Below are 23,234 nucleotides of genomic sequence, written 5' to 3'. Positions count from 1 at the left end.
AAGTTGTAACATACCTCATCCATAGGCTGCAACTTCATTTTCTGTATTTTTACTAAGACCTCATAAGCAGTACGTAGACAAGTAGCTGCTTTGCTTCGGTACATCATAACATAGCTTGGTAGGTGTATGAACCAGATACTGTGGACAGAATGAAACTGTAAGGCCAAGCAATAGGGATACACATTCACAATAAAAATAAACAGAAATCTGAGAATGTAGGCTCTCTTGGCATATACTGTTGGCCAAAGCTCTCGGGTACCCACCAGGGAGGCAGTGTTAAAATACCATGACATTTCAATGAATGTCATACTCATAATCTTCTGGTGAAGTGTGAGATAAAGTGAGATATGCAGAAGCCGTTGAGATAAGCAGATACTGTATACTTACACCAATAGAGTGGTCCCCTCCACCTGGCTACAGGTGGACATGTATTGTCTGGTTGACAGGTGTGTAGGGCTGTGAGGCTGCAGTGGTAGGGGCAGTGGGCCCTCTACTCACATTTCTCTGCGAGCATTCTGGATGTGTCTCACAAGTTGAATGGGTTTGTCACATTCTTGTCTTATTGCTGCTAAGGCTGGATTCCATGCACACTTAGTTGGTGTTCTTCATCTCTGCTGACAAGATTGCTGTGAACCCATATTTCAATGGCTTCCTTTGTGACATTGTCCCGAGAGGCAACTGTTCGGCAAAGCACCTTGGTATTCTGGAAGTCAAGGTGTGGTCTTCCTTGAGGATATGCTCGGATACTGCTGAGTTTTCTGTCTGCCCCAGGTGCACAAGCCTGATGTGCTCTTCATAGCCTTTTGAAATACAGCATTGTGTTTGCCAAGTGATGGTTATACTCTTGCTACATTCACTTTTAATGGGTCTTTTGCAAAGGCCAGCCACTCTTTCGTCTTCAGTAGTGGTTGGAAGATGGTTTTTAGAGTGCACATCACCTGTGATAAAGAAAACCTTCACAACGAACTACAGCACCTGAAGGAAGTATTCTGCAAAAATGGGTACAAAGAAGTGCAAATTAATAGGGTTTTCAAGAAGAGACAAGATGCTGGAAACTGGTAAGAAGAAGAAGAACAAGACAAGAGGTATGCTTGCCTTCTGCACCTGGGACTACTCTCAAGAAGTTGCAAGACTATTCAAAAAATCCAACATGCAAACTGTCTTCTGATAACCAATGAAGATGAAAGAGCATCTAGGCTCTGTGAAAAACTTATTAAAAATGAATGTAACAGGAATGTATATCATCATCTGTGATGTGGCCAACAGTACATCGGGAAAACACAACACTGTATTTCGAAATGTTGCAACGAGCAAATCGGGCATGTGCCCCTGGGACAGACAGAAAAATCACTGATGGCAGAGCATATCTTCAAGGAAGACCACACCTTGACTTCCAGAACACCAAGGTGCTCTGCTGCGCAACCAGCTATTGATAAAGCATCATAAAGTAATCCATTGAAATACAGTTCATGACATTTTGTCAACAGAGATGAAGGATATCAACTTAGTGCAACTTGGCATCTGGCATTAGTTGCAATATGATAAGGGTGCAACCAGTACCATACAACTGCAAGACACAACCAGAATGCCCACACAGAGATGCAAATGGAGAACCTACTAGCGCCATCACTGCAACCTCAACCCCTTCTCGCCTGGGGTCCAGAGAACACACAACACACAACCACCCACAGCTTGGGGGGGGGGGGGGAGGGGGGGGGGGAGGGGGTGGGGACACTTGGCCTGTATAATCACGGCATCCGCATATCTTGACACTTTGCCAGAAGATGACAAGGATGACACTCATTGAAATGTTGCAATACTTTAACACTGACACTGGCTGGAAACCCGAGAGCTTTTCACCAAACAGAAAATGGTTGTACATTCAAAACATATATCATTTTTTAGGATTTTGAATTAGTATTCCTTTTCCAATACACATACTTTTTTCATCAGCTATATCATGATAACAGAGAAAAAACTTCGCACATATATTAAAAACATAATGCTGATTATAACAGTGATTAACTTGACATGGTCCTTATGCCCTCACCTTCCTCCAGTCTTTTAACTGATCTACCTAGTCAAATTTAAGGGGACTTACGAAACTTTTTTGAAAATTTCTAAGTATGATTCCATCCATAATGCATATCTTAAGGTACCTTTGTTAGAGAACTGTGAAAGATACCGTATGTACATATAGGGTGAGTCAGGAGGAAAGATACATGCTTTGAGGGGCTTATTAGTGATTCTGAACAGAGTACAGATGTTAAGTCTGCTATATGGTGAGCTGAAACCTATCCCTTTCATAATACTATCATTCCATCCTGGATTTTCCATTGTTTGATTCTGAACAAAAAACTTCATGTGGACATATGATCTATTTCAAATGGTCCCTACAACAGAACACAATTAATATCACTTTTATACATTTTTCATGAATAATTCTAAAACCACACCCTCTAGCGAAAATTTGCCACAGAACAAAATTAAACTACACTAAATTTCCTACAATAAAGGTTCAGTTCTTTTTTCTCTAGTATTAATAGTTTTTATGAAGGAAGAATACTGAAAATTCCACACAACGTGAACGAGCCGAAGCTTAGGTTACAGGTTCAGTGATGCTTCAAACAGCAAGGCATCAACACATGCAAAAAAAAAAAAAAAAAAAAAAAAAAAAAAAAAAGAAGCCCACAGCTTGGAAGTTTGTGTGACCTTTACGGTGGGTTAATGATGTTACACTGGAACCAAATTTCATCACAATTCTACCCAATGCCACCATGGACATGTCACATGACAGGAAGGTCATAACAGTCCCAGTTACACACATTTCACCCATTATTTTGCTGCTTCTGTGATGGGGGTCACAACAGCGACACAAAGCACTGAAATTGCGCAGTTTTCTCATGGGTGGTCAAGGGGAACATTTCAGACACACAGAAGCTCAAAATTGATACAGAAATGCCTCAGGGGGTGACATAAAGCATGCCAATTAGACCACTGCTTCCCTAGGGGTGTTGACTCCCAGATACTTGCAGTACGGTTAGCAACAGGGCACTGTTCAACACTGCTGCCATACTGAGCTTTCAGTCCTACTCTAAGGACATTGCGGAGTTGTGACCACATTGAACATTATCTGACTCCTTTGGGATGTTGTGAGAGTGCAGTTTTTGCTCTGGCATACAAGGCATAAACACTAGGCACTGTTCAAAACCATTTAATGAAATTTGAATATGATCCAAAGCAGTGAAGGGGTTTCATGCTTTTTCAGCACTTTTGTTTCATGCCCCCCTGTGGTTGTGTGTGTGTGTGTGTGTGTGGGGGGGGGGGGGGGGGGGGGCAGGCGCACGCATGTGCATGCGTTACATTATCACACCCATGAATAAAATGGCATTGGGTCCATCTAAGACCTCCCCACCTCCCCCTCGTTCGGCAACAGCCTCACAGCCTCGGTGCCACTGCCTTATCTTTGTTGAACACTTTAAAAATATACCTTTCAGAAACTTTGATACAAATTTAGTCTCCCAGTTGCTCTAGAACATGGAGGTAGGCAAACCAAAGCTAAGGTGTGTCAAACAAGTTTCCTAACTCCTGTGCATTGGAATGAGAGACAATTACAAGTTCTTGAAAAAGTGACCCTTTAATTCAGTTGCACAGTGTCTAATGATTAACTGACTAGTTAAAAATAATTGCTTATTTACAACTGTTAATATACATTTTATTACTTTTACATTTCTAACTAATCTGCTGCAAAAGAAGTCTCTCTGAGCTTGATGTACCTGATCAAGAATGCCAGCACATTACTTTCTAAATGTAAAGCTAGTATCAGTCCATCATACCAGTATCACTGACAGGCACCTTTAAATGATAACAAGATTAAACATACCTGAAGCATGTTCCCAGAAGGTACTTAGCCCAGTGCTCAGGAGAAGAAGAATATTTTCTTGCTAATTTTTGTGACAACTTAATTTCATGCTTTGTTCTCCGAGCCATTGGACTTCCTGGAGCACCTCCACTTAGACGATGTGCTGCATTTAGAAAACCTTTAACATCCTTTTGTTTGAAGAGTAAAGGATTCAAATTAAAGCCCTGTTGACAACAGAAAATTAATGATGTTTGGAAAATGAACCACAAAGCTATGTGAATTGTATAAAAGTACAACAGTTAGGTACATAAACAAGATTGAAAACTTTGCTACGCTTCTGGGTTATGTATACCTTCAGAGCTAATTAAGCACAGAAGACAAACACACACATCTGCATGGCTACGCCATTTTGGTTGAGAACTATGAACTTGCAATGCAGCTCGACTAGAGTGAGTAGTTTTAACTGTTGGAGTGGACTACGGGAGATCGGAGGGGTAGAAGAGGAGAAGAGACAGTTGGAGGGAAGAGTGACTGGTGGCTATGAGAGAGAGACCAAGGCAGGTAGGAATTTAACAGGCAGGCCACCCACAGTTAGCAGCAAACATTGGTCAGTGGCCCAGATGTCACTGAGGAGACAGCAGCACTGGGGACTCCAGTTCTGTATTGCAGTGTGCACTAAACTTGATGTTGTTTCTGGGTTATTTCTTGCACCAATTGTAAACTGTTGCATTTTCTAGCTCTGGTACATTTTAAAACAACTACTGTTCGAATCAGTCAAGCTGGAAGTGCTAAATAGTAAGATGATTAAAAATAAAATGACACTGCTCAAATTAGCAGAATGTTGCAGAAATAGTTTTACCACCCCATAGGGTTGTGTACACTTACCTAGTAAAATAACTGTCAACAACAACATAAATACCATTTTCACAACAGTAAAATTTCAAATCAGACATTCTGTGAGAAGGCATGGGATGGGGAGGGGACATTTAAACGATAGTAGTGCAAGGTGTTTAATCTGTAATACTAAAAGAGAGACGGTCCACAGAACGTTTCTTCTTGCTGCATTCCTCTTAACAGCCACCCTTTCTGTCAGCTCTCCTGTCTAAATGCCTTATCCAAATAAAATTTCTTGCCCCCACATACAAGAAAATGACCTTTTCTGTTAATTTTGTCAAACTGAGAATGTATCAGTATTTTCATCACCTTTTTGTACTTCCAAATATGTTACTTGTGAAAAGTGGTGAAAATATGCTTGAACTCTAAGAATATAGTCAGCCACTGAGGTGTTGGATATGTAATACCTCCTTTAATAATCACAGTAATCCACATTAAAACTGTGTGCTGGACCAAGACTCGAACTGGGACCTTTGCCTTCAAGGTCCCAGTCTGAGTCTCAGTCCGCGCACAGTTTTAATCTGCCAGGAAGTTTCATATCAGCTCACACACTGCTGCAGAGTGAAAAATCTCACACAGTAATCCAGTCTTTAACAGCAATTTCTTTTACAGCAGACCGACACTTCATTTGAAGGCAAAGCCATGTAATGTGTGCCACATCTTCAGTGAGTCATGCTGAACTGCTGTTAAAGTCAATATTTAGAGCCCAGCTATCTTCACTTTTATTTTGTCAATTGTTGTCATTGTTGTTGTGGTCTTCAGTCTAAAAACTGGTTTGCTGTGGCTCCATGCTATTCTGTCCTGTGCACCCCACTCCACACACACACACACACACACACACACACACACACACACACACACACACACTCTCTTCATTCCAGCACTAAATTGGTGATGCCTTATGTCTCAGAATGTGTCCTATCAACCAATTCCTTCTTCTAGTCAGCTTGGACACACATTTCTTTTCTGCAAAATTATTTTCAGTACCTTCTGATTAGTTATGTGATCTATCCATCTTCAGTAGCAACACATTTCAAAAGTTTCTATTCTCTTCTTGTCTAAACTGTTTTCATCCATGTTTCACTGCCATACATGGCTACATTCCAGACAAATATCTTCAGAAACAGACTTCCTAACACTTAAATCTATATTCAATCTTAACTAATTTCTCTTATTCAGAAATGTCTTCTTGCCATTGCCAGTCTTCATTTTATATCTTCTCTACTTTGGCCATCAACAGTTATTTTGATGCCCAAATAGCAAAACTCATCTTTGCAATCATTATCAATTAAACTGCCACCTAATTTGATGCGTAACTGGCAATAAAGAAAATTATTGTAAATTGAATTTTACTTTCTGCTAATGTATTTAGATACTTGTGTTAAGAGCAATTTCTTTTAAAGCATGTAACTATTTGAGGAGACAGAAGCATCTTTTACCCTGATGTGCAGTTCAATGTTCCAATGAAGAACGAAGCAACCCGAGTACAGTAAAAGAGGTAACAAACTAAATTAGAACTGTAGAAAAACTTTTCAAAACCTTTGATGGGGTAACTGTCCTTACCTTCAATAAAATGAATACTGACAGTCGAATAAGTTACGTTTACGGGGGGGGGGGGGGGGGTCCGAGGAAGATCCCTATGCCACATGTTGTGAAGCAGCTATTTCAATCGGACATGTTGTAGTCAGTGGAGTGTTTTGCAAATGGGTAATGAATTCTGCTCTTGGCTGCAGTTTGGTGGTGGTAATTCATTTGGGAGGACAAATGCCCGTATAAAGGCTGTGCAGAAGTTACACCAAAGCTGGTATATGACGAGAATGGTTTCACAGCTGGCACTGCCTCTGATAGGCTAAGATATGCTTTTGATGGGATTGAAATAGGATATCCCGAGCAGATACATTGGACAGATGTTGCAACTGGGACTTAAATAGAAGCATGATGCATGTGGCAAGGAGGTAGCAGTATGTGTGGCATAAGGCTGGACCAGGATACTTTGTACATTGGCAGCAGAATCCCGGTTTGGGTGTGTAGTAAGGATTATGGGTGTGATGTTCCTCATTTACAGGTGTGATAAATAGTGAAAGCAACGTTGAGGGACATGGTTAAGTTGTTCCAGCCCAAAGTGATATTTGGTAATTGAGGAGTTTGGGCGGGGGGGGGGGGGGGTTGAGGCGCTTCTATGCAAATGGTTCATGGAGTTGGTAAGGGGAATACTGGTGTGTTGGATATGGCATGGGAGATCTATTTGCGGACTAGATTTGGAGGGTCAGGAGTGTCAATGAAGTGTCTGTTGCCTGTCGCCCCCCTCATCCCAATAACAGGTAATCACTCTCACCCAGGGTCTCAGTGCTCTGTCCTTCCTGTTTAACCTTCCCTAACCAATTTTTTGATAATACTTCGGCATTCAGGACAAGGGATTATTAATCACTGCAGATGCATCATCCATTGGTAACAAGACTGTATGGGTAAGCCTCTTTATTGAGGATGGTGTGGCAGCTATCAAAATTGTGGTACTTTTGTCGATTAGTGAGCTTGATACAAAGGTTTTTATGGAGACACCAAGAGAGGTGGTTTTCGAAACAATCAAGAAGATGGAACACTGGGCTGCAAGGACCATGTGAAAGGGATGCAAGAGAAGGTGTTGGTGATGTGGAGGTATGAGGATAGAATGCCTTTATCACGGGATCAGATCATGACGATCTCATTGATGAACTTGAGCCAGACAAGGGGTTTGGAATCTTGGGTGGCTAGGAAGGTTTACTCTAGATGGGCTATGAAGATCACCTGCAGATTTATCTTGGCTAATTATCTATTGGAAAACCCTACAAAGCTATGGTCCTGTGAAAAGTGAATTATAGTATCAAAACTTTTCATATAGTCTCTTGTAGATCAGTTTGTTTTTGAAACAGAAGACACTAGACACAAACCAAAATTCTACGTTTAAATATGCATTCATTCACGAGGATCCTACTACCATGGCACTGTCCAACCAGCACAAAATCTTATAATGGTTGACACTGAAATAAACACCCCTAGTAATGGAAAACAATAACTACTCAAACTGAACAAGGTATCAAAACTTACTGAAATCCCCACTAGATTTTATATTAAATATTTTATGTTAGCAGAAGAGCCAACACCGTGTTACGATCGGAGGCCGATATGCACGCGTTTTAGCTCACGCAGGCTGGTGTGAGGAGGGAAGAACTATACTGACATGAGGTCTGGAACATGACAAGGAATGAAAATTCAGAAAGCGGACGTAATTAGTTTGATACTTAACTTTAATCCATTAATGATGAACGTCGCTCTTGACGGTACATGATTCACAATATTATCTGTTCAGAATACATTCTTGAAGATAGTAATTATAGTAACTGAATATGGTGCCTTGCTAGGTAGTAGCAAATGACGTAGCTGAAGGCTATGCTAAACTGTCGTCTCTGCAAATGGGAGCATATGTAGACAGTGAACCATAGCTAGCAAAGTTGGCTGTACAACTGGGGCGAGTGCTAGGGAGTCTCTTTAGACTAGACCTGCTGTGTGGCGGCACTCAGTCTGCAATCACTGATAGTGGCGACACGCGGGTCCGACGTATACTAACGGACTGCGGCCGATTTAAAGGTTACCACCTAGCAAGTGTGGTGTCTGGCGGTGACACCACAAAATATTGTCCAGAATTAATACCTGTCCTAGTGCATCATGGATTGTAGAGAATTACTGATTATTTTTAGGTGTAACGCATTCTAAAACAGTGTTCTCACCATGGTTTAACCAAAATTCATTGTAAATTAATTAAATGGAAGGTATTACTTTCTTACCATTTTTAGTATTTACAAAGAAAACTAAATGAAGAATGCCCTCTCAGGGAATGTACAACACGCCTGAAATAATAAATACAATATATTGAAGAGTCCTTTAGCGTGATTTAAAAGAATCATGTTATTAAAATACCTTTCTTTTACCTTGAGTATTCTATATTATCAATACAATGTCACACACACAACCAGTATACAATGATTTTATACACATAATATATCTTTGAAAGGGGAAATAATATATTACAATATTACTTGGCAATGCGTATAGCGATCGTGGTCTTCAACATTAATATGATGAGCATCAGGTATGCTATAAAATGATATTGATCTCAATATATATCCGTAAAATTCTCAGTCTCTTCCAGATTGTTGCTGCTAAGCTTTGGCTAAAAACACTTATTTCTGCTCATAAGTGAGACATATTCTCTCTCTCTCTCTCTCTCTCTCTCTCTCTCTCTCTCTTTCTTTTTTTAAATCTATGGCACATTAAATAAGGACACAGAACATATACAGAGTTAATAAATATCAAAATAACACAGACCTCATATGAATATGTCACTCCTGGTGATAATCCAGTTGGCTCTGGTGGTGGAATGAACACAGTGCGTTCACTATGTTGAGACTCATCCATTTCTAAGAGGCGACACTCACCATCATCATCAACCTAACACAACCAAAAACAGACATGAAACAGATGGTACATTCATTATTTCAGCATGCTCTGTGGATCCCATAATCAATGAGAAACTACAGGGATGCACTTAGAAAATACGCTGATAGACAAAAATCATGGTCATGCGGAATGAAAACATATGTGAACAAGCAAATACACCATTAATAGTAATACAAGAACAAAAGTCACCTTCTCTGTACATTCATCAAAAAATGCCCAACTTGCATCCATATCCGAAACGAATGAGCGCTCTTCTATAAACCGTATGAACATCTGGGTTTTCATCACATAGGTGAAAAATTTATGATTATTCTTATCTCTGGAGCGAAGGAAGCCTTTAAAAAGAAAACAATTATTTCAGATAAAAACAAGATAATAAAATTTCTGAAATATGTATACAATTTAACTTTATGAAAATTTGCCTGCCCACCACAAAAATTGTATATTTGATTAAGTATCTTGCTGGATTTATTTACTGTAGAGGCCTGTTCAAAAAATTCTGGAACCATGTCCACAAAATTTTTCTGTGCTTATACTTCACTCATTGTGCATGGTCTCCTTTGAAATACACTCCTCCACAACTGATACACCACTCCCAACACCATTTCTTCTTCTGGAAGCAGTCTTGGTATGCCACTTGCTGGTTTGCGTGAAGTGCCATCAGCAAATATTCTTTTATCTGATCTATCGTTGCAAATTGTCATCCTTTCAATGGGGGTTTTCAACTTTGAAAAAAAAAAAAAAAAAAAAGTTCATAGAGGCCAGGCCTGGAGGGTTCGGAGATGAGGCGGCACAGTGACTTCATTTTTGTGCAACACTCAGGCACAATGGGGAAGAATGTGCGGGTGTGTTATTATGATACAAGAGCCATGAACTGTCCCACCACATTTCATGCCATTTCCTTCTCACATTTTCTTGCAGGCTTCGTAACACGTCCCAATAGTACTATCCATTAACAGTTTGTCCCTGTGGCATGAATTCTTGATGAGCTAATCCTTCAAAGTCAAAGAAAATTATCAGCTTGGCATTGGCATTTGATGTGACGTGATGCGATTTTTTTTTGGTCTTGGAGAAACTTTCCCAACCTACTGTGAAGATAGAGCCTTGGCCTCAACATCATAAACATAGACTCATGTCTCATCACCATAGATTGCAATGCCTTTCTGGTCTTGGCTCATGAGCCGTAGGACGAACTTGATGGCAACACAATGCATTCCAAGGTGCTGTCTCTGGATCCATGACATGATCCAACTGGAATGCTATATTTTCCTGCAACCTCTCTGACAGTCAGTCTTCGATTGGCAGGCACAATTTCATTGAGATTCCTGACATGAGCATTGATGATAGATTTTAAGGGGACCTTGAATGAGGGTCATCTTTAACTTCTGTTCGGCCATTTTGAAACCGTGTAAACCATATGTAAGACTGATTACAGCTTAACCATTCATCACAGTAGGCTTCCTGCACCATTTGGTGTATCTCTGTAAAGGTTTTCTCAAGTTTCATGCAAAATTTAATGCAGACGTGTTGCTCCTCTAACTCTGTCATCTCAAAATTCGCTAACTGTGAGACACAGCTCTCTACACAATACAGCACTGAACAATAAACAGACATACAACAATGAAACTTCCTGCAGTTAAACATTAAATACAGGCATGTCCAGGGATGCCAACTGCACTTCGCTCCAACACGCCATTGCTGTGAAATTACAAATGTTCTGGAATTTATTGGACAGACCTCATACACAGTAATATGAGAGATGGCACAAGCAGCGTGTAGCTGCCTGGGCAGCATTAGAAAGGCCGCTAAACGAACTTCTAAAACAGGAGAAGCACTACTTACTTCCACTGAAGATTCATCTCATATTAATAACTACTACTCTGTGAAGCAATCATGACAGGGGGGGGGGGGGGGGGGGCTAGCTGATGAAACTTCTTAATGTTAAATTACTGTTCAAGTTTTTTAAACTGTTTAATTAGTGTGTATTTTGCAAAACAAATAAATAATATGAGTACACAAAACAATTTGTTTTTATCAAACTAATATGTGAATTACAATTTGTGCTTCTCAAGATGTAAATCTGCATTGTGTGCTTTGTATATGGGAGATACGTCAGAAATTTACATCATAGTTACAATAATTTTTAAACTAATAAAGAATAATATATGAGTAAAATGGTATTTATATATAAGTAAATGATATATATTATTATCAGTCCACCCTACATGAAGCCATCTATTTCTGTAGTGGTGCTTCATACAGCTTTATTTTCAGTGGAACTAACTTCATTTGCATTAGCGTGGTCCCTTCTAATAAGCTACACACATTCATTTGAGGAGCCTGGGCATACAGATTAAGATGGATACAAAGCATAAAGTTTTTTTTTTTTTTTTTCATTTCTGTTGACATGTATATGAACAAAATGATTTTCCTCAATCAATTCATATCTGGTGTAAAAAAAGATGATAATTTCATAGTTATATAGTGATTGGAGAGTTAATAGTTGTGGGGTTTTAAATAATGGATGATATAGTTCTTTGTTATCCACAGTGCACATATTCTGAATGACTTTTTTTGGTATGTTTAGTACTCATATTATGTTAGCATAATCTCCCCAAAAAATAATACTACATTTAAAAATAGATTTTTAAGTACCTTCTATATGTGCCTTTTTGTGTGACCATGTTAGTTGCAGTTGATCTTACTTGCATGAAAAATGCAAAGTTGCTTTATTTGTTTGTTGGGTACTGTTGTCTGTCTGTCTAAATTCAGTCCTATGAATTTCTTCTATGTCTTCATTGTTGTGAATAGTATTTGATTATTTGGTTCTGAATTGTACCATGTGTGTTTTAGATGTGTTCACATCGAACGAATTTAACTAAAACACATTTTTGTGAGCTGTTGTGAATACTAAGCACTGATTCGGGAATTTTTTTCTACATCTCAGTTTTCAACTAACACATAAGCATTGCCTGCAATAAACTGATAAGAAACCAATATTTATTAGTACTGCTTGCATTTTGATTATATGGTTCTGAATTGTATCATGTGCGTTTTAGATGTGTTCACATCCAACGAATTTAACTGAAACCATTTTTCTGAGCTGTTGTGAATACTGAGAACTGATTCAGGAAACTTTCGTGCATCTCAATTTTCCACTAACACATAAGCATTGCCTGCAAAAAAAGATAAGTAACATGTTTACTAGTAAGTGATCCAGAATAGAAGCAGGACTAGATCTATTATGGAAGCTTACGGGGTACTCTGAGATAATGTCCTACAGCCTGAACAATAATTTGTGCAGTTTAAAGTAATGGTTCCTCTTTACTTTTTGTTCCATAATATGTTGGTGTGCTGGCATACTTCTACTTGAGGTGAGCAGACAATCTGCAACGAGTGTTCGATGAAGTAGGTTATGTCACAAAGGACAGTATTACAATTTTTGAATAAAAGACCATACAAAATGCATAATGTTGAACAGATATTATTGCAATAGCAACATTACCATTAACTGAGGGAATTAATCTTAATGTACAGGAAATTGTGACATAATGTAACATATAGATACGTTACTGTACCATATGTTCTGTAATTCTGCTGCTTGATAACTCAAGGACATATGATCGACTTTTATAAATGGAGGCAATAAAAGTATATAACACTTCAACAATTTCATATTAATTTTCAAGATTATTACGATACTGCTTAATTCCCAAATAACTTGCACTTGGGGTAATCCAAGAGCCCAAAGTCACTGGATTAGAAGATGGGAGGACTTTATACAGATGAAATCAGCTGAGTGGTCTGTCAGCAACAGAGCAGAATGTTTTAAGTGCATCTGGAATTTGGATAAGATCCCCACATCATGGATTATCAACCAGTCTATATACTTACAATAACAGTTGTAAAACTGGGCAATGTTATTCCCTGTTGTGTCATTGACTCACTTGTGATTAATTATGCAATATCTTGTAGTCTGCAACAAGAGCCACAGTGTGATGACATGGCCGAAATATAACTATTTAATTACATTTTTCAACTGTGCTACTTTGTCAAAAACCAATTTAATATTTATTTATGTATATCCAATCCAAACCATATACTTTGCTGCCGATGTATGCCACAATAGTTACATAACATGTCCACAGTTGTAATATTTATTTATGTACACCTATTCCTTACTTTGCTTTCAATGTATACCACAATATTTACATAATATCACTGCAGTAACACTTTATAACAAACTGGCTGCTCATTTGTTTATCTTAATTTTAATAAGTTCTTTGTTAATATAAAGAGTAAGGAACTGAACAACAGTAATTTGTAAATTCCTACTGTCACATATATGTATATATCAAAATATCTGTGAGAGTGGAAGTCTTTGGCATTGTTATTGTTGCATTATCACCATCTTTGTATATACACTTCCATGTGGTGAAACTTCTTGATGTGTAAGATTATGTGTATTCACATACGTGAAAAAAAGTGCATCATACAGCCATCACTGTTGCATGATCACAAGCAGTCAGCACTGGAATATAACAGCGTGGATTTTTCAACTAAGTTACCAAAAACATCTTTACTTTAATAATCTGTTTAGATCATTTAAAATCATTGTGAGGCCAAATTACACTTATAAGACACTGTCTATCTTGTTTCATTTGTAGGGCACCACCACTCCAAAGAAATTTCATCATTTGGGAAAACAGAATGCCAAAGCTAAGGGTAAAATGTATCACAACATGAACCAGTTGTCTGAAGATGAACCTGTCAGTTTGAAACCAATAATGGCACTATTTAGATAAACAGCACTGTAGAAAGTGACTGGTTGCTGTTGTCTTCTTTGTTAAGACTCAACCTGTATTTTTAAACTAGTTTTACTGTCTTTTTAAATAAGACTGACTGCTGCAATTACAATTACCATTACCATACTGCACTGTGGTCATTTGTTGTTTACTGGTATTGTTCCTAATTAGCAGTGATAAGTATAAGGGGAGCTAAATTTATTAAACTCCTTTTTGGGTTTGCCGCGGTGCTTCAGGACATTTTAAAATTAACTCACACTGCAGTGAAATTTATTACTAAATACAACTGCTGTGATTTTGCAATAAGACTGATTTAAGTCTGCTGCTGATGCTTAACATCCTACATTTTGCTCACTTAAAGTGTAATTTTGCTTACTGTTACGTTACCAGATTTGTAGAGATATTGCATAATGTAATTGGAGGGTATTCACTGAAGACTACATAATTTTCAGTAAATGCCTCTGGTGCTAGCATAATAAAATGTTCTTTGAACTACAGTGCTAAGCTCATGTATTTTTCACCACTTTCACAGTTCAGCAATAAAAATGTCAGATCTTCTGAATCAGATTACTATGCAATGAGATTTTATTACTTGCATGATTCATTCATTAAATGTGTTCAACAGACCCCTTCAAAAATGAGAACCTACAGGGATGGGGAATGACTCATGGCACACAGTGTTGTTGGGGACTTCAGTCCAAAGACTGGTTTAATGGGATTCTCCATGCCACTCTATCCTATGCATGCCTCTTCATCTCCGAATAACTACTGCAACCTACATCCTTCTAATCTGCTTACTTTATTCGTTTCCTTGTTTCCTTCAAGGACCCCCTCCCCCTCCAAACTTCCCTCAAATACTAAATTGGTGATCCTTCAATGTCACAGAATGTGTCCTATCAGGCGATTCTTTCTTCTCATCAGTTGTGCTACAAATTTCTTTGCTCCCCAGTTCTATTCAGTACCTCCTCATTAGTTACGTGATCTACCCATCTATCTCTAGAATTCTTCTGTAGCACCACATTTCAAAAGGTCTAATCTCTTCTTGTCTAAACGATTTATCATCAATGTTTCACTTCCATACATGGCTACAAATACGTTCAGAAAAGACTTCCTAACACTTAAATCTATATTTGATATTAACTAATTTCTCTTATTCAGAAATGCCTTTCTTGCCTTTGCCAGTCTACATTTTATATCCTCTCTACTTCGGTCATCATCAGTTATTTTGTTGCCCAAACAGCAAAACTCGTATAATTCTCTGAGTGTCTTGTTTCCTTATGTAATCCCCTTAGCATTGCCTGATTTAATTTGACTACATTCCTCTACCCTTGTTTTGCATTTGCTTAGATTCCTCTTATATCCTTCTTTCAAGATACTCTCCATTCCATTCAACAGTTCTTCCAAGTTCTTTGCTGTCTCTGACAGAATTACAACGTCATTGGCAAACCTCCAAGCTTGTATTTCTTCTGCCTGAACTTTAATTCATTCTCCAAATTTTTCTTTGATTTTCTTTACTGCTTACTCAATGTACAGATTGAATAACATTGCAGATACGCTACAACCCTGCCTCACTCACTTCTTAATCTCTGTTCCTCTTTCATGCCCCTCAACTCTCTGTAAATAGAGAGATATGGCATAATGTAATTGGAGGGTATTCACTGAAGACTACATAATTTTCAGTAAATGCCTCTGGTGCTAGCATAATAAAATGTTCTTTGAACTATAGTGCTAAGCTCATGTATTTTTCACCACTTTCACAGTTCAGCAATAAAAATGTCAGATCTTCTGAATCAGATCACAGGGTTTTTGGTAACCATGATAGCGTTACGGAGATGTTTAACAAACTCAAGTGGCAGACTCTGGAAGAGAGGCGATCTGCATCGCGGTGTAGCTTGCTCGCCAGGTTTTGAGAGGGTGCGTTTCTGGATGAGGTATCGAATATATTGCTTCCCCCTACTTATACCTCCTGAGGAGATCACGAATGTAAAATTAGAGAGATTAGAGTGCGCACGGAGGCTTTCAGACAGTCGTTCTTCCCGCAAACCATACGCAACTGGAACAGGAAAGGGAGGTAATGACAGTGGCACGTAAAGTGCCCTCCGCCACACACCGTTGGGTGGCTTGCGGAGTATAAATGTAGATGTAGATGTAAATGCTGTACAAGTAATATATGATCAGGTTGCCCTCCATGGGGTGGGTGCACGCAACGACTGTGGTTATATTGGGTTAGATACAGCAGCAATCAGTCGTAGAATTAAGTTGCTTTAATATGACATTTATAGTCACAACGCAGATCAGATTTCGACCTGTGTCAGGTCATTATCAATGCTAAAACAAATACAAGAGTATATATTACAATGTGATTTACAAAAGTTATAAGTCCATCACATCGTTGTCTTTTAATGTCAACATTACACACCAGTGCGTAATTGTAGCAGCTGTTCGTGCTCAAGTGAATGCTTACACAGTTCAACTATTACTGTCGTAAAATTATATGTTAGTTTCACAGCACACTATCTGCGTTGTGACTATAAATGTCATATTAAAGCAGCTTAATTCTATGACTGATTGCTGCTCTATCTAACCTAGTAATATATGTTCTTTTGCTCTATATATTTTACCACTTCTACCCTCAGAATTTCAAAAAGTGTATTCCACTCAACACTGTCAAGCATTTTCTCCAAATTTACAAAAGCTGTAAACATAGGTTTTTCTTTCCTTAACCTATGTTCAAACCTGCCAGGAGTAGAAGTATGAAACTGGAATTTGACTGCAATAATTATGTCTGTATTCTGAAACTGATAAACAATATTTTATTTAAAATAAATTCCATTGTTATTTACACATTTCTCCACCTCTATGGCAGGCTATGAATGCCATGCCAGAAAACAGTTTTTTTAAGCAAACCAGTCAATGAGCCGTTTTCATATGAATTGAACCGTTGTTCAGCAAGAGTGCATCCCGGTGATGCAAACACATGATAATTGGACGGAGCCAAGTCTGGAGAATAAGCTGCAGGCCCTAGTATTTCCCAACTGAACACTTTGATCATTTCCCTGACCTGGTTTGCTGTATGTTATGGGGCATTATCATGAAGCAATATGACTTTGTGTTGCCTTTTTTCATGTTTCAGTCATTTGTCACATAACACTCAATTTAAATGGATCATTTACTGTTGGTAGTGATCAGTGCTAATGGTTTCACCAGGTTTTAGCAGCGCATACTAGATGACATCCTTCTGATCTGACCATACACAGAGAGTTGTCTTCTTCCCAAAGTGATTTGGTCTTACAGTGGATGTCGATGGTTTGCCTGGATTCACCCATGATTTAGGACACTTAGGATCCTCAAAATATACCCATTTTTCATCAAATGTCACTGTTCAATGGAGAAACAATTTTTCTTTGTATCTGGCAAGCAGCATTTCACAAGTGGTGTTTTGATTTGCTTGCTGTCTTTCATTCAGTTCATGTGGAACCCATTTTCCCACTTTCTGCACCTTTCCCATAGCTTTCAACTGAAGAGAAACGGCTTTCTGCATCACATTCAATTGTTCCATGAGTTTCTGTTGAGTTTGAGTATTGTCTTTATCCAATAAGGCCTGCAATTCATTGTCTTAGAACTTTTTCAGTGGTTTCCAGCACTCATTGTTTCTCATGTCAAAATCACCACTTTTGAATTTTTTCAACCACTCGAAACACGGTGTTTCCCAAGAGCATGTTCACCGAATGCTTTGACAAGCATTCGATGCAATTCTGCAGCAGTTTTCTTCAAATGATAATGGAAAACCAATGCTGTCTGCAAATAGTAGTTTGTAGGCACAAAAGTAGTTGTGTTTACAGGTTTGAAACAGACATAGATGTATGGAACTTGGGTTACTGTGTGTTGACATTTGTTGTCAGCCATTACAGGAAACAGATGGTGCTGCAGATGCGGTCTCATGGTCCCTACACAGAGACTAACATCATCTCTAGGGAAATTCCAGTTTCATACTTCTACACCTGGTATGCTGTGGGGTCAGTATGCCTTGTGTGTAACCACATTTCCCCAGAATCGGAAATGATCTTCTCCAAGGTCAGCTTATGTCAGTTTTTCCATTCTTCTGCAAATAATTAGAGTCAGTATTTTACAACCATGACTTATTAAACTAACAGACTGGTAATATTCATAACTGTCAGCACCTGCTTTCTTTGGAATTAGAATTATTACATTCTTCTTGAAGTCTGAGGGTATTTTGTCTGTTACACATATCTTGCAGACCAGTCATGGCTGGCTCTCCCTAGGATATCAGTGCTTCTGATGCAATGTTGTCTACTCCAGAGACCATGTTTCAACTTAGGTCCTTCAATGCTCTGTCAAATTCTTCTTGCAGTATCTCATCTTTGTCTACGTCCTCTTCAGTTTCTATATTATTACCTTCAAGTTCATCTACTTAGTATAAACCCTCTATACAGTCCTTCCACCTATCCCTTCTTTGTTTAGTACTGCCGTTCCATCTGAGATTTTGATACTCATACAGCTGTTTCTCTTTTCTCCAAAGGCATCTTAAGTTTTCCTATAGGCAGCATCTATCTTTCCCAGCAGCATCTATCTCTCCCCTAATGATATATGTTTCCTTACGATTGTCCTACAGCCATTTCTGTTTAAACATTTTGCACTTCCTGATGATCTTATCTTTTAGGTGTTTGTGTTTGCTTTCATCAGATTTATTTGCTACATTTTTATATTTTCTTCTTTCATCAATTAAATTCAATATGTCTTGTGATATCCTAGGAATTCTACTTGGCACTGTCTTTTTACCTATTTCATCCCTCAAAGCTACTATTCGTATTCTTCTGTATTCCTTTCCACTGTTTCAGTACATTGTTGCCTAATGACCCCTTTGAAACTTGCAACAACGTTTGATTCTTTCAACTTATCCAGGTCCCATCTCCATCATTTCCTACCTTTTTGCAATGTCTTCAGTTTTAACCTACAGTTTTTAACTAATAAGTTGTGGCCAGAGTCCACATCTGCCCCTGGAAATGTCTCACAGTTTAAAAACTGGTTCTGAAATTTCTCTCTTACCATTATATAATAAATTTGAAACATTCTCCAGGTCTGTTTCCGACATACAAAAGTCTTTCATGATTCTTAAACCAAATGTTAACAATGATTAGATTATGATCTTTGGAAAATTCTATCAGGTGGTTTTCTCTTTTATTCCTTTCCCCCTGTCCGTATCATCTACTATTTTTCCATCTCATCCTCTTCCTACAATTGAGTTTCACTCACTAATCATGATTAAATTTTTCTATACCTTAATTATCTGAACTACAGCCATTATTTTTCCTGAGTGCATGCAACCCTACTCTATGGTTAAATGTTGATGGAATTCTCTTGGGTAAAATATTCCGGAGGTTAAATAGTCACACATTCATATCTCTTGATGGGACTGACATCACCAGGGAAAACAGACCTCCAATCTACAGGTTGGAGCATGGAATATTAGATCCCTTAATAGGGCAAGTAGGTTACAAAATTTAAAAAGGGGAATGATTAGGCTGAAGTTAGATATAGTGTGGATTAGTGAAGTTCGATGGTAGGAGGAACAGGACAGCTGGCCAGGTGAGTACAGGGTTATAAACACAAAACCAAATAGGCGTAATGCAGGAATAAGTCTAACCATTAATAAGGAATTACAAATGCAGATAAGCTACTACAAACAGCATAGTGAACGCATTAATGTAGCCAAATAGGCAGGATGCCAACACCTACCACAGCAGTATAAATTTTTATGCCAACTTGCTCTCCACAGATGGTGAAGAGTTAGAAAGAACATGTAATGAAATAAAAGAAGCTACACATTGTCGTAAGAGAAAAACATTATGGAAACTCAATCTGTAAATTTTCTTCTTCTTCTGCAGTTTCCAGTTTTTTTCTCAGTCTGCCAGGATCCCTTTTTGTTTTAAAGCTCTTTATCTGACATAGTTGTTTCTGTAGACCCACTGATTGTAGATGTTCATTCCATTTCTTTTTGTTTTCATACCATTTATCTTTTATGTTCCAAATTTTCAACTCTTTTAGAATATCTTCATTTTGTATTTTATCTATTCTTTTACATCCCTTCACTACTCTGACAAATATAATTTATAATCCTTGCATTTGTTTTTCTTGTCTTTTCTTCCATATGCGTGGTTTACTTCTACATAAAAATGTTGACAGTGCAACTGTTTTATAAATTTCACTAACTACAAATCTGTTCAACTTAATCAGCATAACTTCTGTATATTTATGTGATATTTTACATCAAAGATGGTTAAAATATTTTACCTGTTTAATTGTTTTTTCATTTACTACCACCTTAGTTCACATTGAATATTTTCTGCAAAATGCCATTGACTTAGGTTTACTAAAAGATCTTTTCGTGTTCTATTCTGTGCATCTCATCATCATCATCATCATCATCTTCATCTTCTTCTTCTTCTTCTTCTTCTTTCTGTTGTCTATATCCCACACCTACTAGGGGCCGCACAGCTATTATCAGATTTGGCACTGTTAATGTGAGAGAATGACCAGATGCCCTTTATGTTGCCACTCCTTTATACTCCTCTCCTCATCCCAACTGGGAACCAAATTTGTGTACCCCAACAGTCTGCATGTAATCTTACCCATGTGAAAGTGTGTGAATGCTTCCTAAATGTTTTGAAATAGTGCTAAACTGAGGTGGTATGCGGGTAGCAGCCTGTTATTAACCTAGTTGAATGTGCGAAATAGCAATATCCAGGCTGGGTGACACGCCAGCCCTTGTCATTAAGGGGCTGGAATGACCGCCCAAACCTTGGAAGTGGCATTCTAACATACACAGTTCTCGAATGGATTTTTGTAAATCATTTTCTCTTGAAAAAAATCTGTGTAACATCATCAGCATATGGGAGTGATTTTAGTTTTACCAAATCATTTAATTGTGCTCCAGTATTTATCCAAGAATTCAATCTGTGAACTGCATCATCAAGGTGAATATTGAACAGGTTGTTCTCTGTAACTTTTTCCAACTATATTATCAACAGCTTCCCCAAATTTTATGGAAGCAATATGTGTCTTTGTTAAATTCTCTCTGTTTTTCAATACGCTGTTGTGTGGGCACAGTTTGATATCAGTGGTTCCCGCTTCTTGAGCAGTTTGTCTCCTGCAGAGGGCAGGTCTGTTTTAATTCACTTAATAGCTCCGAGCCACAGAAATCCGTCTTGTTTTCATTGGACGTGAGAGCAGTAAACAAAGAGGAAACACAAAAATCACTAAATGTAAACATGGGTCACGTGGAGACTAGCCCCCCTAACTCAGACTGCTCTGTGCATTAGAACGTCAAAAATTAATAAGAACTTTTCAAAAATAAGTTCATTTTGTGGTGAACACCTTTCTGAAGAGTCTGATACATAAAACACATATCTTCGAGGAAATGTAAGACATGTTATTTGGCCTTAAGTGTGCGTGCAGTGCCACGCCTCTTCAAACAACATTCTTACACCGCATGTCACTTGATTTTGCTCTGTGAATCTAAAACGTGTCCCCCCCCCCCCCCCCCCCCAGACAGTAGAAATTAAAATGTCCTAGAGAGAGAGAGAGAGAAAACCTTGCAATTAATACTGGATAGGATTATTTGTAACCAGAAGAACAAGAACTCTTCAGGAAATCTGGACTCTTTATTGCCTATTAGCTAGAAACTTGATCTGTGTAACATAAAATTAAATATAGGATACCTAAAACCAGTAAAAGACAAGAGACAGGCTATACAGTACACACTTCTTCAATCCTTAGGTCCTAGCCATTTTTCTCCCTAATCTTGCTACAGCTTTACAAGCCGTGCTTTCCTTTCTGCGAAAGAACTATTACCTAATCAAATTTTGTCAAACGTTTTGCTGCATGAAAAATAGAAATGTCATTGTCTAATACTGAAAAAGCTGTTAATACAAATAGTACCCAGACTGGTTTGGTTTCTCAATCTGATTACGTCTATTTTGCCACTGTGTGCTGGATAAAACAAATTATGCCTTTCTAATATTGCAGCAACTGTAACACACACACCAAATAAATGAGACTGTTTTGGCAATTATAATTATTTTCATAATACGACAGAATATAATTCACGAAGTACCAATACGAAATACCTATTTGGCCTACTACAAGCAAAAAGCTTTACGTTAGGAAATAGTTTCATATTTCATTCATATGCTCCAGTTTCTCATGGATGAGACTAAAAAGTAGAAAAACTAAATTTTTGTATAAATTTGGAATCATCATATTCTTCCATAATTTGTGTGGTGTCCCCGTTTCTTCTCCTTCCTCATTCTAACAGTCTTGTCATCACAAATTCTGTAACTATTCCTACCACTGTCAAAACTTATTCTCCGGTTAACTTTACTAACCCTGCCACAATCACCGGTTTAATTAACCAGCGATTATTCTCCGGTTAGCCGTTATTACATGTTCGTACAATGCATTTCCCGGAATGGAAATTAAGCAGCTGCCAGCCGAAGACTACCGTAGGCCCTGTCTAGTGTAGTGATCTGGTCAAAAATTTTCTGTAAAAATTTCACTTTCTTGGATACACCAAGAAGATAATGCATAATCTTTCTTTCTTACCTGTTATTCCTGTTAGTCGTGTATTTCCACTCTGGTAGTCTGAATATATGGATTTCGCTAGTAATTATAACATTGCTGAACATTCACAAACCGAATCAATCACATAAACAAGCACCAGTTGGCATTCAACGGTTCGGCTTTATTCCACTCAGCTCATATAGCCCTGTCCCGTTTTGTCTGCAGGAAAGTTTATTTCTAGATGTGCCGAGGATTCCCCTGGCAGAGACATCATGTACACTATGCACGCATTCAAAAATCAACATATAATTCATTCAGAAATCAACGTAGAAATGTGTTCAAAAACCAGCAGGGGTGCATTTCAAAATCATATGAATAATCGATAGACCCACGGGCGCTGGATGCTAGTTGCTTTGTGAAACAAGGTTTTTTTTCTGAAGAATATGAATTTGCCCCCTCCCCCTGAAATTGCCGGCTGGTTCAGATACCCCAGTTTGCCCTCACCCCCCACTTGACCTGGGCCTGCAGCGCTCGCGTGAATCTGACAGCTTGGGCGCGTCAGTAAAATTCTTCCGAGGAGCGTGTAGCTGGTTGCTGCT

At 38.3% G+C, this 23,234-nt stretch overlaps 1 protein-coding gene across 3 annotated transcripts in view; it reads right to left on the bottom strand.

The window, feature by feature from the left end:
• Positions 1 to 23,234, bottom strand: part of LOC124709135 (DENN domain-containing protein Crag) — a 333,511-nt gene that overhangs the window by 207,792 nt on the left and 102,485 nt on the right. For all 3 annotated transcript variants that reach the window (XM_047240798.1, XM_047240799.1, XM_047240801.1), the window contains exons 12-15: positions 9,440 to 9,585; positions 9,119 to 9,241; positions 3,884 to 4,086; positions 15 to 138 (exon numbers count right to left, since the gene is read on the bottom strand). In XM_047240798.1, the coding sequence (XP_047096754.1) occupies positions 15 to 138; positions 3,884 to 4,086; positions 9,119 to 9,241; positions 9,440 to 9,585 (596 nt within the window). The remainder of the gene's footprint in view (positions 1 to 14; positions 139 to 3,883; positions 4,087 to 9,118; positions 9,242 to 9,439; positions 9,586 to 23,234) is intronic.

Source organism: Schistocerca piceifrons, chromosome 7, assembly GCF_021461385.2.
Source record: "Schistocerca piceifrons isolate TAMUIC-IGC-003096 chromosome 7, iqSchPice1.1, whole genome shotgun sequence".
Lineage (NCBI taxonomy): Eukaryota > Metazoa > Arthropoda > Insecta > Orthoptera > Acrididae > Schistocerca > Schistocerca piceifrons.
The sequence above is the reverse complement of the archived record's forward strand: the minus strand, read 5'-3'. Positions and strand labels throughout refer to the sequence as shown.